The sequence below is a fragment of the Lissotriton helveticus genome, chromosome 8 (assembly GCF_964261635.1).
Source record: "Lissotriton helveticus chromosome 8, aLisHel1.1, whole genome shotgun sequence".
Classification (NCBI taxonomy): domain Eukaryota; kingdom Metazoa; phylum Chordata; class Amphibia; order Caudata; family Salamandridae; genus Lissotriton; species Lissotriton helveticus.
In genome coordinates, this window is record NC_136069.1 from 1,310,563,840 (window position 1) to 1,310,580,122 (window position 16,283).

Here is a 16,283-nt window from a genome sequence, read left to right on the forward strand (position 1 = left end):
GGGCTAAAATAATCCCATTTGCTCTCTTTTGGGGTAGTGTGGTCGAGAAATGTAGGCTTATCAGACGATAGTGTTAAGCATTTATTGCACACCCACAGTCCGTAAGTGAGACACACGCTCAAAGAAATAGGACAATTTATAAAAATAACAATTTTTTATACAAATTTAGACACCAAGATCATGGTAATCAAGAAATTTTCAGATAGTGAATTTTCAAGACTTATTCTACAGTGAAAAACATACTGCATTCGGTCATTTGGCAACGACTTAAAGGACTGATCTTCTTGACATAAGTTAAGTATAGGTTAAAGTCCAAGGCAGCACAGTTCAACTCGGTCGGCTCTGGGGCGTCAAGGCGCAGCTGCTTTTAGGCATCAGATGCCCTGTTAAAAGTCAATGGGAGACAGTCCTGTTGAAAAGAAGCTGCACGCATGGACAGAGGGTCTGGGCAGATCTGGACACAGTTGTTCCACTCAAACTCAGGCTGTGGGGCTCGTGTGCATTGTGGCTTTGACCGGCAGGGTCACACTGTTGAAGACTCTTGGTGGTTTTCGGTCACTGCAGAAAGAGGCGGCAACTGGGGGACAGGTCTAGCTAAACCCAAAGGTTGGCTGAGCTCCTGAGGGCCTCAGGAACACGTTAGCACCTATGCCTCCCTCTCACTCTGGTTGTGGGGTAGGGGTGCTTGGAGGCACTGGGTTGAGGTTGGTCAGAGGTTCACTCTGGGTCTTGGGGACCTGGTGAAGAGGGGAAACAGGGCAGCAGGGCCATTACTCAGTGCTGGCCTGAAGGATCCTGAAGTCCCTCTATTGTTAGGAGTCCGGACTGGACCACCAACAAGCCTTGGTTGCTGCTACTGCTCAGGTACCCAGGATATTGATGCTGGGTGGCTCCTGGGAGTCCTGGCGTCTCCATACTTGGCAAGGAGACAAATCTGACCTCCTGGAGCATGAAGACCTTTCTCCTGTTGCGCTGCTCCTTTGGTGAGTCCGGTGGCTAGCAACACGGTGGAACGGCTGTTGCTTTGCGGTGACTGCAGATGTAGGGAAGCAGCTCCCTTGCTCCAATGGAGATCTTTCCCAGTTGTTAAGGCGCTGGGTAGTCCTCCAAGGGTTTGGATAGGGTGCCCAGCTCTTGGCAAAGTTGTTACCAATGATAGGCAAAGTGCAAGAGGCTTGGCAGGGTGTTTGCGCCAATCTCGGGTTCAGGTTTCCAGTTCTCACTCTCTCCAGTCCCTCTTTCTTCCTCGGTTCCCAGTAGTCCAATCTGATTTCCTGGGGATAGGGGGCCAACTAGACACTCAATTTAGGGATGTTAAGGGAAGCTAAGGGTAGTAGCTAATGGGCTTCTTAGCTCTGGGGTCACTCCACCCCCTAGAACCACGTATTGCGGGGAGTGAGCATCCCCCTGTCCCAGAGTTCCTAATTCCACCACACACAAGATAGTTGATTCCTTTCTTTCGTGTTCACTTCAGGCTGTCCACCTTGGGGTGTGATTAGCCTGGAGGTGCAACAAGACTTCTTGCATAGCTACTTTCCCACCTGTCCTGTTGCCAAATGGGGCAGGTAGAGACACTCCTTAGGTCTGGGGGAGGCCAGGCTTGCATATCAACAGTGGTGGGCTCTTTGAAGCTCCCTGCGTTGACATGCTAATTGTATAGCCACCCAGCTGGAGAAGGTGAAGACAATTCCTGCCAGAGCAGGCCTGGTTTCTGACCTCTAAGAGTGGAGTGCTCACCTCTTAGGAAGTCAGAAGCTCATCTGTGGTGGCAGGCTGGACTGGACCAGTCAGCCAGCACACTAGAGGACTAATAGGGTTCAGGCGGTACCTCTAAGGTACCTTTTGGGTGCATATATGAATAAATCCATCACTGCAATCATTATGGGTTTATTAACATGAGGTGTTTGATACCAAAAATCCTATGTTTCAATGAAGTCATTATGTAGCCGGGAAACACAATAGGACCAGTGCCCAGTACAAACCTTTAGATGGCTTACTTGCTCACTTGTAATATCCAGCAATGGAACTAGACATTCCAGGGGCATATCTGCTCCTGCAGGTATGTCCTCACATATGCAATAATGCACCCTGCCTTAGGGCTCCAAGGCCTGCTTTAGGGGTAACTTAAATAAGACCCATGCAGTGTCTTTGACTTGGCATACAAGAGTGTGCCATGTCAGGTTTTCAAACATGGTTTGCACCATGTCACGCAGCCTGCAATGGCAGTCTGTGTGGAATTTTGTGTGGATCCCTTAGGTTGGCATAAGATATGCCGCAACCCTCAGAGACTCTCTTTAGTACCCATGACCTAGGTACCTGAAGTACCATTTACTAGGGACTTAAAGTGGTGCTAAAGTCCGTAACCAATTGTCAAACAATCAGACATTACTTTTTTTTAAAGTTTTTATTAGGAGGTATTACATGTACGAGAAATCATACAGAAAGGAGACAAAAAAATAAGAACAACTTGGCATACATCCATGTCATAGACCTTTTTTTCCAAATATACATCCCCCAACCCCCCTCCCACCCCCGGTGGATCACTACAGGGTAAGTAAAGAAGAATACAAATAAAGAAGGGGGAAAAAAGAGTGCAGAGACATAATTCACATTTCACATGGATCTGGGTAGCTTAAACCTTAATGTTCAACATTCAGCCACCTAGTTAATGGAGCACAGATCTGTTCCCCCACCCTCCTGGCCCTATGTCCTCTTCTCTTAAACACAGAGAGTTCCAATTTACACACATTTAGAAATTTGCTGAGCCATTTGTGTGAAGTCGGAGGGGCGGGGTCCAACCAAACAGTAGCTGAACTTAATCTCAGCACAGCCATGGCAATAAAAAGTAGCTTCCTATCCGATTCAGCCATATTTTGGTTAGCAATACCCAACATAACCTGGGGCGTTACTGATATCCTATACCCAAACACTTGTTCTAAATGTTGTTCTATTTTACATATCAAGGGGGCTAGAGAGGGGCAAGAAGCGAACATATGAATGCTGTCAAACGCCAGCTCCCCACAACGAGGACAGTTTACCCCCACTGCCCCACCCAATTGATGTATACGGAGAGGAGTTCTATACAAGTTGAGCCAAGTCTTAAAACATTGGGCCTGGAGATTAGCAGAAATAGTGGCAGTTTGACTATATACTAAAGAATCCTCACAAAGACCTTGTTCCACATGTAGGCCAGTCTGCCACCGACTAAAATGCTTAGCTAAATCATCACTCCTTTTATCGTTAACCAGTTTGTATATAGAGGATATGGTTGATTTATTCCTGTTAATTGATTCTACCAACGGAATACGGAACCAGCTTACAGTTTTTTTAGAGAAAAAATCTCGAATCTGAAGAAATTTGAAAAATTGTCTAATCTGTATCCCAAATTTCTGCTTGATAGAGTCAAAAGTCAGGAGCCCAGATTCCGAAAAAATATCCCCTATTGTACTAACCCCTTGTGCAGACCATTCCTTAAAATACCCATCCCGAAAGTTTCCCGGGAACAGAGTATTCCCTGCAAAGGGAGAGTATAGATGAATTCTACCAATGTTGAACAATTTCCGCACCGTCGTCCAAACCTTAAAAGCACCAAGCAGGACTTTAAACCTCACCCGTTTAAAATAGGCAAAATCAATATGTCTAAACAATAATCCCCGAGCCTCTTCACCATAAATTAAATGATAAATTGAAGTATCAAAATGATCTGCCTCTCCTATATCTAGTAAATCAACGACTTGTCTCACCGTTATCGACCAGTAATAAACCTGAAATTAGGTACCGTCCAGCCTCCCCTTTCCCTAGAAAGAGTCATATATTTCATAGCCCGTCTTGGGCGTTTGCCGGCCCATAAAAACCAAGACATAATCCGATCTAACTTTTTAAACCAGGTTTGATCAATTAGTAAAGGAATGGCTCTGAAAAAATATAAAATCTTGGGCAAATCAAACATCACTTTGGAAGGCGCACAGGCACTGAGGACTGGTTAGCAGGCCGCAGTACACTGTCAAGAGTCGAAAATCAGTATCAAGCAGCTAAAGAGTGACAAAAAGGGGAGAGCCAACTGCAACAAAAACCCAGTTACCTACAACCATCTACTAGCTCTTTTCAACTTTTACATACCGCAACAACCTCACTTCTGCAATGTTCAAGGCAAAAATTGAGCTCACTCTCAAGCCCAGCAACTCCCCCAACGAAATGTGCATTGTGCGGTCATACATCACTCTAGAATATAGACGTCAAACTCTATACCAAAATTCTGGCTTTAAGAATGACCCCTTGTTTTGTGGCCTGGTTGACCCAGAGCAGGTAGGCTTTTTGTGGCATTAGCAATGTGCAAACAATATGAGAAGACTGGCCCACCAGACTGACACAAGAACAAATGCAACATACCAGCGGTAATCCATTCACTTGACACCCAGAAGGCATTTGACCAGGTGAGATAGTCGTTCTTAAGGCTGTCCTGGAAAAACTCTGCCTTTGCCCATTTATGAGGGACAAAATCATGGCGGCATACTCAACCCCATTTGCAGTTATCAGGGTTAGCGGAAGACTCTCACGACCGCTCACGCTCTCCAGGGGCACCAGACAGGGGTGTCCCCTCTCACCTCTGCTATTCGCCCTGGTGGTGGAGCCGCTCAGTAATAGGATCTGATAACCCCCATATCAGTGTGACTACCCTTGGGGGTAGGGCCAGTAAGAAACCTCTTTGTCAATGACTTCTCCTCGCACTGACCAACCCCTCAGAATCGTTACCTGCATTAGTGGGGGCCTTGGAGGACTTTGAATACCTCTCAGGATTTAAAATTAATATAAATAAGTCTCACATACTTAAACAGAGGATCCCTCTTCAGAATATTCCCCCATACAGGTGTTTCACTGGTTCCCCCACACCCTGCGGTACCTGGGTCGCAACATCTCCCCTAAACTATAGAGATGGACTAAAGTTCGACACTGTGGATCATACCCTCCTACTTAATGCCCTCCGAGAGAGAGCTGGCATCGAAAAGACAGTCTTAAAATGGTTCTTCTCTTTTCTTAACAACCGCACCCAAAAAATAAAGATCAACAGCTTCGAATCTGACCCCCTCCCCGTCAGCAGAGGAGTCCCCCAAGGGTCAGTACTCTCTCCACAACTCTTCAACATCTACATGGAACCTCTCACCTCACTTCTAAGGAACTCCAACAGCCCCTTCCACCTCTACGCGGATGACACACAACTATATTTGAAAACCACCTCGATAGCAGACATTCACAGACTAAACGCGACACTCATGGAGGTCCAACAGTGGCTCACAGCCAACCACCTCTAACTGAATGAAGAAAAAACGGAAGTTCTCCTAATTTCGAACAAAGATGAAAACCCACAAATAGTGGAATGGCTCAAAGCCTTAAATGCTCTCAATGTCTCTCTGACACCAACAAACTCCGCAAAATCCCTAGGAATCACCCTCGACTCCAAACTGGACATGAACAAACACATCTCTAAAACCGCCAAAAACACGTTCCTGAACCTGAATTTTCTATACAAAATTAAACCCTTCCTCCCCCCCCCCCAAAGACCTGAAACAGGCCACCCAGGCACTTGTGCTTTCCAGAATAGACTATGGCATCGCAGTGCTGACGGGAACTGCCAAGGCGCACCTGGGACCTCTCACCTCCACCCTCAACGCAGCAGCAAGATTGGTCACAGGAACAAAGAAATTTGACCACATCTCCCCAGCACTCAAAGAACTGAAATGGCTCCCGATTGACCAACGAGCCAACTTCCGCACAGCTTGCCTCACTCATAAAGCCCTGCATACAGACAAACCGGAATACCTGGCTTCCAAACTCAAAAGGGCGGGTCAGTCCAGGAACCTCAGAAGCTCCAACACACTTTCTCATCCCTCTGAAATCACAGAAACGAAAAACCTCAAATAAATCTTTTGCGGGGAATGCCCCCAGGATCTGGAACTCCATCCCCCCCATATCAGAATGACTGCCTCCTTCGCGCAATTCAAATCGCTACTCAAAGTCTTCTTCCTTGAACACTCTGGTGCCTAAGGAGAACCCCATGCGTGACGGTGGAAGTCCGCTTTCTATCTGAACCCAGAGCCGGTTGATTCACTCCAGATCTCCGTCCCTTATTCCGCTCAAGTTACTGTCACACAGACTCTATTTCCTGCTTGTTGTTTTTTTTTTTACCTCTGCTGCATATCTGTATTTGCTGTGAAGCGCTCTGATACCTCCGGGTCCAGCTAGCGCTATACAAAACTTCAATAACTAAATAAATAAATAAATAAATAAAGTTTATTAACCAGTGAACCACCAACAGATCCTCAAAGATGTTAAAAGATGGAAGGCTCTCTAGATTTCATAGGTAGGTCACAATAATGTTATAAAGATTATCTTACCAAAACTTTTATACATTTTCCGATCACTTCCACATCTATCCCATCTCCCACATCCTAATGCTTCAAGCCAGACTACATTCTTATATATGACGAGGTCAGAAGCACTGTACCTTGGCAAAACTCTTCATATTACAGAGAGATAAGGGCAGCCTGGCATGCCCCAACTTGGCTGACTGTTACAGAGCTGCACAATTATTTAACACCCCAACTGCTCGAAACCCCAACTTCACGTCAGAGCTTGCCCCGGATTCTCACCCTGAATGGGAGCGGGACGAATGCAGGACAATGAGCAACTTTTATATGGGGTGCTATTAAATCATTTGAGCAGTGCAAAATTGTTTACCCTCTATCGGAATCCTCCTGCCTCCAGTACCTCCAACTGCACCACTGGGCCCTACATCCCTCCAGAGTCCTACAGCCTTGCCGTCACTCGTAGCCTTACACCATTCTAGAAAATGATCTATTCGTACAATGGCACAAAAGGCCTTATCTCTAATACATAGCAAGCACTCCAAGACTGCAAACTCCATGACACACATGTACCAAAAACTTTGGAGAACTGCACAAAAAAAAATTTAAAAAAAATAGTGGGACAGACTTTGGAGGGATCTCCCTAAAACCCACAGAAGCATCCCACACAGGGATAACATATATATGATTATGTACCAATGGTACCTGACACCTCTTGGGCTTAATTAAATGTTCCCTACAGCTTCCACTCTGTGTTGGCGCTGTAACCAGGTGGAGGTAGACTTCTCGCACATCTGGTGGTTCCGGATAGTGATCCAAACATTCTGGATGGAGATTCTGGGTTACATCAAGCACACGCTAGGTGATCCCATTCCGGCAGACCCTCCCGTTAACGTACAAACAGTTTCTTACCCGTCGGTGTAGTTTTGCAGCTTGAAGATATTTCTGTATTTACTATGCTGTGCATTATTCTGCGGTCTAGTGGTTGAGTCTGGAATCGTAGTCTTTTCTTTCTTTTCTTTTTTCGTAGCCCAGGTGGGCGTCGACTTCCCACCTTCTGGTGTACTTCCTGTGACTTCGGCACGCTTCCTGCAGAAGCTCCCACCTTTGGGCGCCATCTTCAGATTCTTTTTTTCTTGTTTTTGTATTCTGTTCGTGAATCCTTGGCAATGTTTACAAGTTCTTCCTTAAAGTAAATTATTTTTCACTTTGTCTCTTAAAGTGTCTGTTTGTTTTTTATTCCTTGTATTTCCACCTTCTTCTCCTGCCTCATCTTTCTGGTGGAGGTGGGTGGGTTCGCTAGTGAATCCAGAAAGATCTTCAAGCTGCAAAACTACACCGACAGGTAAGAAACTATTTGTTTTGCAGTGTGAATCTTTCTGGATTCACTATGCTGTGCATAGACTTTGTAGCGGTTTGTTACGTTTGTGGCGGCTGGGTGGAAGATGATCGTTGGTTGTTGAATATATGTTGAAGCACTTTCTGTCCTACTTGTGCTTCCTTGTTCATCTGTATATCCACGCAGTAGTGCTTAGTGAACGTGTGAACTGAAGCCCATGTTGCCACCAGGCATATGTCTTGAATGGGTGTGTTAGCCAGGAAGGCTATTGTTGCTCCCTTTTTCCTGGTAGAATGGGCTTGAGCCCCCTCAGTTAGTTCTTCACCTGCCATCGCGCAATGGTGCCCTCTGTTACTGGTCTACCCAGGAAACTGCTTGCGAAGGACACAAAGTACCGTTTTGTTTTCCTGTGCTCTTTAGTTCTTTCCGTGTAATGCATTACCGCCCTTCTAGCGTCCAGAGTGTGCAGTGCCCTCTCTGCGCTTGTGGATGGTTTCTGAAAGAAGCTTGGTATTTGTATTGTCTGGTTCATGTGAAACCTTGAAACCATCTTTGGCATAAAGTGTGGGTCAGTTCTCATTACCACTCTGTCATTGTGTATTTGAATGTAGGGTTCTTGCAGTGTTAGCACTTGCAGTTTGCTCACCCTGCGTAGGGAGGTGATTGCCACTAGAAAGGCTATCTTCATTGTGAGTATTTGTAGTGATGCCTTATGAATGGGTTCGAAAGGTGCCTTCATAAGCTCTGTTAGGACTAAATTAAGGTTCGATGCCGGTGCTGGCATCCTTTTGGGTGGTGCTATCCTTTTAGCCCCTTTCAAGAATCCTTTCAATACTTGTGATGTAAAGAAGCTCTTTCCTGTCTCTCCTCTTGTGTAGGCTACTATTGCTGCTAGGTATACCCTCAGCGAGGTGGAACTTAGGTTTGATTTGAGTTTGTGCGTTAAATATTTTAGTCCCGTTGATTCCCTTGTCATCTTCTTGTGCAGTCTCTCCTTGATACAGCATTGTGTGAATCTTTTCCATTTCGCCACATAGCACCTCTGTGTGGTAGGCCTTCTTGCCTCTCGTAGCACACGCAGTGTGCTCTCCGGCAGTTTCAGATGTGCAAATTCTATGTCTTCAGGGGTCATGCCGCTAGGCAGAGACTCTCTGGTTCTGGGTGGAGTACCTCTCCATTTTACATGGAGTGTAAGTCCTTTCTTTTCCCGAATTTGTGAGGCGGTCCCTGCGCCATCTCCACTATTTGTTAGAACCATGACTGCCTGGCCCACTGTGGTGCCACCAGAATCTGCGTCATGTTACTGGTTCTGCATTTGCAGAGTACCCTGTGCATCAGTGGTATCAGGGGAAAAGCGTAGCCAAATGTTTTCGACCATCTTATCCATAGGGCATTCCCTTGTGATTGTTCCCCTGGTTGCCTGGATGCGAAGTATTGGCATTTTGCATTCTGGTGTGTTGAAATGAAAAATGAAATGAAATGAGGGCATTTGTAAAACGCACAGCTACCTCACCTGAGGTGTCCCGGCGCTGTCCGTATACCGCTTAGGAACCCTTCCTGGATTTATCCCAGCGCTGTTGGGGCCGTTGCAAATAGGTCTATTGTCGGAGTCCCCCACTTCTTGAATAGCATTTGTGTTTCTTGTGCATTGAGCTCCCACTCGTGGGATGCCAATGTCAGTCTGCTGAGCCAGTCTGCCTCCACGTTGTCCTTCCCTGGTAGGTGTATAGCTAGGAGGTCTATTTTGAGTGGGATGGCCCATCTCCATATGTCCTGCGCTAGGTTGGATAGTGCGACTGATTGTGTTCCTCCCTGTTTGTTGATGTAGAACATCGTTGTGGTGTTGTCGGTCTGTATCAACACTCTTTGCCCGTACAGTTGTTTCTGGAAGGCTTTTAGGGTGAGTAACACGGTCTTTAGTTCCAGGTAGTTGATGTGCCTAATCGCATCTGTTGGAGTCCACAGGCCCCGCACCTTGAGTTGGTTCATGTGTGCTCCCCATCCATTCTGGGATGAGTCTGTGGTGATGGTCAGTGTTGGGTTTCGTGGTGTGAAAGGCTTCCCCTCGGTTATGTTCTCCTTGTTCCACCACGCTATCTCCTCTTGCACTGCGTGTGTTACAATCACTAGATCTTCCCAACTTCCTGTAGCTTGTGACCATTGTTATTGCAGCCATTCCTGGAATGGTCTCATGTGTAGCCATATATTGGGGACTAGGTGTATGCAGGACGCCATCATCCCCATGATCTTGCTCGCTGCCCTCACTTCAGAGCTCGCCCCTTCTGGTACGGACAGGTCTCCTTCAGCAGGGCAAGTGTTCTCTTGTCACTGGGGAACACTTTGCTCTGTATGGTGTCGATCTGTGCGCCTAGGAAGATCTTCACTTGTTATGGTTCCATTGAGGATTTCCCCCAGTGTATTGAGAATCCCAGTTCTGTTAGCGTCTTTGTGATTCGTTGTGCATGTTCCTTGCATTGTTTGTAGGAAGGTGCTTATATGAGCCAGTCGTCTAGGTAGGGGTATACATGGATCCCTTCCCTCCTTAGGTGCGCTGCCACGGCAGCAAGGCACTTGGTGAAGACCCTTGGTGCGGATTTTAGTCCGAAGGCCAGGGCGGTGAACTGGTAGTGTGCCTTGTTGATGGCAAATCTCAGTAGATGTTTGTGCTGTCTGTTCATGGGAATGTGTAGGTAGGCGTCCATTAGGTCTATGGTGGACATAAAGTCTCCGTCCCTTATCTGAAGAATGACTACTTGAAGAGTTGTCTTCTTGAATTTTTGTGTTCTTATGTAATGGTTTAGGAACCCTAGGTCCAAGATGGGTCTTAGTGTTTCGTCCACCTTTGGTACGAGGAAGTAGTTAGAGTACACTCCCTTGTTTCTTTCTTTGAATGGTACTGTTTCTATGGCTTCTTTGTGGTGGAGCTTCCTCTGTGAGCAGCGCTAGTTCTTTTGCTGAGTGCGTTTTTCTTTTCGGTTTTCTGTTTGGTGGTTTCTTTTCCAGTTCTATGCAGTATCCGAACTGTATGATGTTCAGTATCCATTTGTCCGTTGTTATTTTCTTCCATTCCTGGAAGAAGTGTTTTAGTCTGCCTCCTACTGGTGTTATATGTTTGTTGATCTTTTGTCCGTTTGACGATCTTTTGTCCGTTTGACCCTCTTTTGCTGACTTTGTTGTGCCCCTCCCCTAGAGGTGTTGTGGGGGGGGGGGGGGGCACGGTTGGTGGTGCGGAGTGACTTTGAAGTGGGTTGCTGGCCACCCCTTCTTGTTTCCCCTCATCCATTCGCCCTCCCGCGAAAGGACTGGCCCGAGGCTGGTATTGCCAGGTTTGTTTTTGCTGGCCCTGCTGTGCTTGGTTGTCGCCCTGGTAGCCCTGCTGGGATGTCTGATGTGACGTTCCCGGCTGGTTTCCCCCTCTTCCGTTTGGCCTCTGTGTCGGTGCGCATCTCCTCATTCCTCTGAATTGTAAGGCCCCCATGGACCTTGCAGTTTCATTTTCCTTTTTGAGTTGAGTGAGTTTCTCATCCACTGGTGCTCCGAACAGGGTTTCACCATTGAAAGAAGTGTTCAGGATGTTATTCTGTACTTCTGGCTTGAAGCCCGATATTCTCAGCCAGGCATGCCTTCTCTCTTTGACCCCGATCATCATGAGCCTGCTGGACGTGTCTGCCGCATCCAGGGCTGATTTTAGGCATGAGTTGGCTATAGTCTTGCCTTCCTCCACCAGGTGTGTTGCCCTCTGTTGGTATTGCTCAGGAAGGTGTTTGAGCAGTTGTCCAACCTCGTCCCAATGCTGGTACGTATGCCTGTTGAGTAGGGCATTAGAGTTGGCAATGCACCAGTGTACTGCTGCATTCCTCTCTATCTTCCTTCCAGTGAGGTATATCCTCTTACTATCTTTGTCAGGTGGTGGGCCTGAGTTTGTGGGAACGTTGGCCCTTTTCCTGGCTGTTGCTGCAATGATGGAGTCAGCTGTGACGGATCCCTGGATGTAGGGTGGATCCTTGGAGGAGTGCTTCTATTTTTTCTCTGTCCTGGGTGTGACAGACCTGCAGCTTGCTGGTTCTTTGAATGCCTCGCTCCCCTGGTCCAGGACACTTGGTAGCATGGGGAGGAATGGACTCCTGGTTTGAGTGGGGAGCTAGGAGGAAGCAGGCTTTTGGTTTTTCTTCCTCCAGTTTCACTCCATAAGCTGTTGCCGCGTTCCTGGTGACCATGTTGTAGATGCCACTGTCATCTTCCGGCGAAGGCCTCGAAGGGTAGGTCTCCACGGCCTCTTCCGGGATTTTGGCGTCGAGGTCCTGCCAATCCAGGTCCTGCGCCGCCGAGGATGCAGAGTCCAAACTTGTGCACTAGTCTTCTTCGCCTTCCTCGAAATAGTATAGGCCCTCTTCCTCTTGGTGTTCCTGGGGCTCGGGAGTTTTCGGCGGCTCTTCGGCATCTAACTCCTCCTCATTTTCGACTTCGACGATAGTCGTCGCCGGCTTTGACAGGATGGTGAACCTCTTCATCCGCTCGTCGAATTCTCTTTTCCTTTGGAGGATGTTATCCATTTTGGGCTCGAGCCTTCTCTTTTTCCTCTCCATCTCGGCGGCCTGTTCGGCGTCGAGTGTTTCGGAAATCTCTTCGACGTCGATTTCGAAGAAGCCTTCGGGTCCTTTTCCTTTGGCTTCAAGTGCTCCCTTTCGGGGGCGTACTTCGACAACCTAGGCTTTTTGCGTGTTTTTGCCACCTGGGAGTCCTTTTCGAAGGATCCGCTGGGCTGTTTATCCCTGGACGCAGCTGCGGCCTTTGAAATTTTTGCCGCCAGTGCTCCTTTCGTGGACTTAACCTACCTCTTTTGTAGTTTTCTTATCAGTCTCTACGACCGTGAAGTCATCTGGTCCCTCGGCGATGTTGTCCTCTTCCTCACTGGAGAGGCCCAAGTCCCGAAGCAACGGAGGTTGACCTTTCCCTTGCATGCTGTGGTTGGCTATCCTCTGCCTCTCTCTAATCCTGAGAGTCTTCGGTGTGAAGACGGAGCAGGCGTTGCAATCCTTGCTTTCGTGGTCGATCGGCAGGCAGAGGTTGCAAACCGGGTGCTGGTCCTTCTGCGCTTACTTGTGGTGGCAATTGCGGCAGAGTTTGAACGGGGTCTTATCCATTCCTGTGCTCAGGGGGCCCCTTGTGTGCGAATTCTCCGTTGGACATCGAACTTTTAGATGTTCTCCTCCTTCTTCGTCGTCACAGCTCAGTGGTCTTGTTCCTGGATGTATTCTCCAATCTTTTTGGGTAGATTTCAGCTTTTCTCTTCTTCTTTTCTCCAAAACCTCTGGAACCTCTCGGTGACGATCCAGACCCAACGGCGGAAAAAAGAATCTGAAGATGGCGCCCAAAGGTGGGTGCTTCCGGAGGAAGCGTGCAGACGTCACAGGAAGTACACCAGAAGGTGTGACGTCAACGCCCACCTGGGCTACGAAAAAAAAAAAAGAAAAGAAAAGACTACGATTCCGGACCGAACCACTAGACCGCGGAATAATGCACAGCATAGTGAATCCAGAAAGACTCACGCTGCAAAACTGCTTTTTACATCTACAGCCCACTTAGTTAGAGGGTATGACGCATTCCTATTCGTAGACCCTTGGTTATATGACAGGACCTGCAAAACAAATCATTAATCTCTTTTGGTGAAAAAGAATAGCCCCCTGCAATAGCGCTATGTTTCAATAGATTCTGTCATGCACTTGCGATGGTACAAATGTTCCATTCGCTCACCAAAACGTACTTTATGTTGACATTGTGTCCTCTCATCGGCTTCTAGTCCAGACTAGAATTCTTATGCTCCTCCCCCACCTGCCTACATGCTCTTCAGCTCTTTGAATAATGCTAGGGCACTACACAGCGAGCATCCCCGCCCTTATTGACCAAGATTCATTGCAAAAATATGGCAATGGTCTGTCTCACCCCACTTGCTCTATGCTTCCCCCACCTGACATACCCAGGGTCCATCACTTTTTTTCTTTTTAATTGGTGGGAATAGGTTGGGTATGGGGGGGTAGAGGCTTTTCAATCCTCTTTTTGGTTTGTTATTGATGTTAATTTTCTGTTTTCCTTTGAGGGAAAGTAAAAAATTTGAAATTGTGCATTGGATGCAGTTGCTGCAAAGTATAATCTGCATTGCTCTAGTTATGCTTATTTGTCTAAATATGAAAAGTGTTGCGAGACGCCTCACATCCCCTTACACCACATGTAACACATCTGAGTCTTTTACAAAATGTAATAAACAGATTTGAGAAAACAAATATGCATCATTGATGTCCATGTTCATCACAATTATAAAAAGTATTTCTCATTTTTTGTGCATAGAAAAAATATTTTAAAACTCACTTCCAGACACAGAGGGATAGACATTTTCCTGCATGGTAACGATCAACTTGGACAAGGTCACCCCATCGTTCACGGATTAACATAAGCGTTTGTGAATGCAAAACTTCTAACTGAAGTGATAAGCAGAAGGAGTCTTAGGGGGAACATGTTAAGGAACAAATAAGATTTTTTTTTTTTTAACATTTTATTTTCCTATACACATCAACAAAAGACTAAATCTTCCTTGATAAGTTTAACAAGCATATAACCAACATCTGTTGAAATATATGTGATTGTACATTAAGACTACACATAACGTTCTGTATGACCAGGAAAGCCTTTAGTATATCTTTTTCCAACTACCTTACCACGATAAATATTCAAGTTATCTATAGCTGAAATACTTCAGATTAAGCTTACCTGGTGGAAACAATCAAGTTCCTTTCATCAAAAAGGTGATAGCTCCGAATTTGGATTCATTTTATCCCTGGATAATACGTATGCATTTTTAAAGGGAGGGAAGTGTCGTTCTAACTTTGAAATCCTGTTTGTGTGTGCTCTCATCTTGCCTCCCCCATACTCTATAACAGCTTTACTACATGCTCCCTTGCCCTTTTTGGATTCTGCACATCTAGTATTTTTATTCTGAACCTGCTTTCATGTCAGCGTGTTGCATTTCTGATTTGCATTTCTGATTTTACAATAATGCTCATGACTTTTTCTCAAACAAAATTGTTTGATGCCAAGACACCTGCATCCATATTTAGGAACACAGGAATCGTTGCTATGGGTATATTGGAACACTCCCCTCAAGTTTAACTAGTGAGTGTCAGATATTAGGTGAGTGGAAATCCGATACCTGGGAACTCAAGGACAAGGAGGTGATGTTCTGCCTTTCGACTTCCACTAATTATTGGTGGTGTTTTCGGAAGCATTCAAGACATTTTTGAGGGGCAGGCTGTGTTTGAGCAGGGATTTAGTATTGGTACGTCAATATATTTTGCACCCCATGTGGAAGTCAAATGACATCTGAGAATAAAGAGAGGAGAGTCGGAGGTGATTAAGAACAATGCCAGTCTGGACACAGCCTGACTGTAGGAGGGAAAGTGGCGCATTAGCAGCTAGGACCTCAAAGATGCTGAGGTGGTGTGAGACTTGCGATCTACATCCATGCAATACTTTGAAGAAAAGAAGGGCTTGGTACCTTCCCCAGTAACCATGTGGGAAGCATACAAAGTGGCCATGTGCGAAGAAGACCAAAATATAGTAGCCAAGAAGAGCACGCAGAGGTTGACCCTGTAACACACCTAGAAGAGGCTATAAAGGATGCAGAAAAAGAGTACCACACAGCAGGAAACCACACGACACTGCTACGCCTTAACTCTTTGCAAAAAGCATACCATCCTGCTACTCACAACAAAGCGAAGAGGCAAAGCCATGCCTCGTTGCAGAAATTGTACAAAGTAGAAGAAAAGGCAGGTGGCCTGCTGGCATGGCTCAGTAGACAAGATGAGGTGGCGAAATGGGTGGATGAAATTCGGGATTCAGATCACAATAGACAGCGAAATAGTCGATACCTTTGCAACATCCTATCAAATGCTGTATAAGAAAAAGGTACAAAGCCAGTGAGGATGAAGTAGCAGCTTTCCTAGATTAACTCCTGCTTCCCTGGCTCACAGTAACTGTATGAGACTACTTAGACTGAGACCTCTCCGTACAGCTATCCAACTGGTTAGATTATACAAAGGACAGCCGGGATCACAGGGTGTTACTCTCCCTAGGCGCTGAAAAGGCATTTTGTCTCCATTGATTGGGTCTACTTAAATCAGGTACTCCCGAGGCTGAACTTTGGCCCCAAGTACAGCTGGTGGGTGCAGCTGCTCAACCAGCATCCAGTCTCGAGAGTGAAGGTCAATGGTGTGTTGTTCCTTGGTAGGGGGACCAGACAGATGTGCCCCATCCCCCTTACTGTATGCTCTCCGTATGGAGCCCCTAGCATCCCGAGTAAGGATAAGAGGCGACGTAGTTTTCCCAAAGGAAGAGGATGAACCAGCGAAAACTTCAATATTTGCAGACGAGGTGTTTCTCTATTTGTTTGACCCAGCTATGTCTCTCCAAGGAGCCCTGGCAATCTTCATAAACTTTGAGAGATCTGCAGGATATAAGATAAACTGGGACAAATCAACATTATTTTATTTGGGTGAATGGAATGACAATACCAACCCTGCCACATGTGA

The 16,283-nt window shown here is 46.4% G+C and overlaps 1 protein-coding gene across 2 annotated transcripts in view; it reads right to left on the reverse strand.

The window, feature by feature from the left end:
* MED14 (mediator complex subunit 14) overlaps positions 1-16,283 on the reverse strand; it is a 941,548-nt gene that overhangs the window by 798,409 nt on the left and 126,856 nt on the right. For both annotated transcript variants that reach the window (XM_078658290.1, XM_078658289.1), the window contains exon 8: positions 14,068-14,200. In XM_078658290.1, the coding sequence (XP_078514416.1) occupies positions 14,068-14,200 (133 nt within the window). The remainder of the gene's footprint in view (positions 1-14,067; positions 14,201-16,283) is intronic.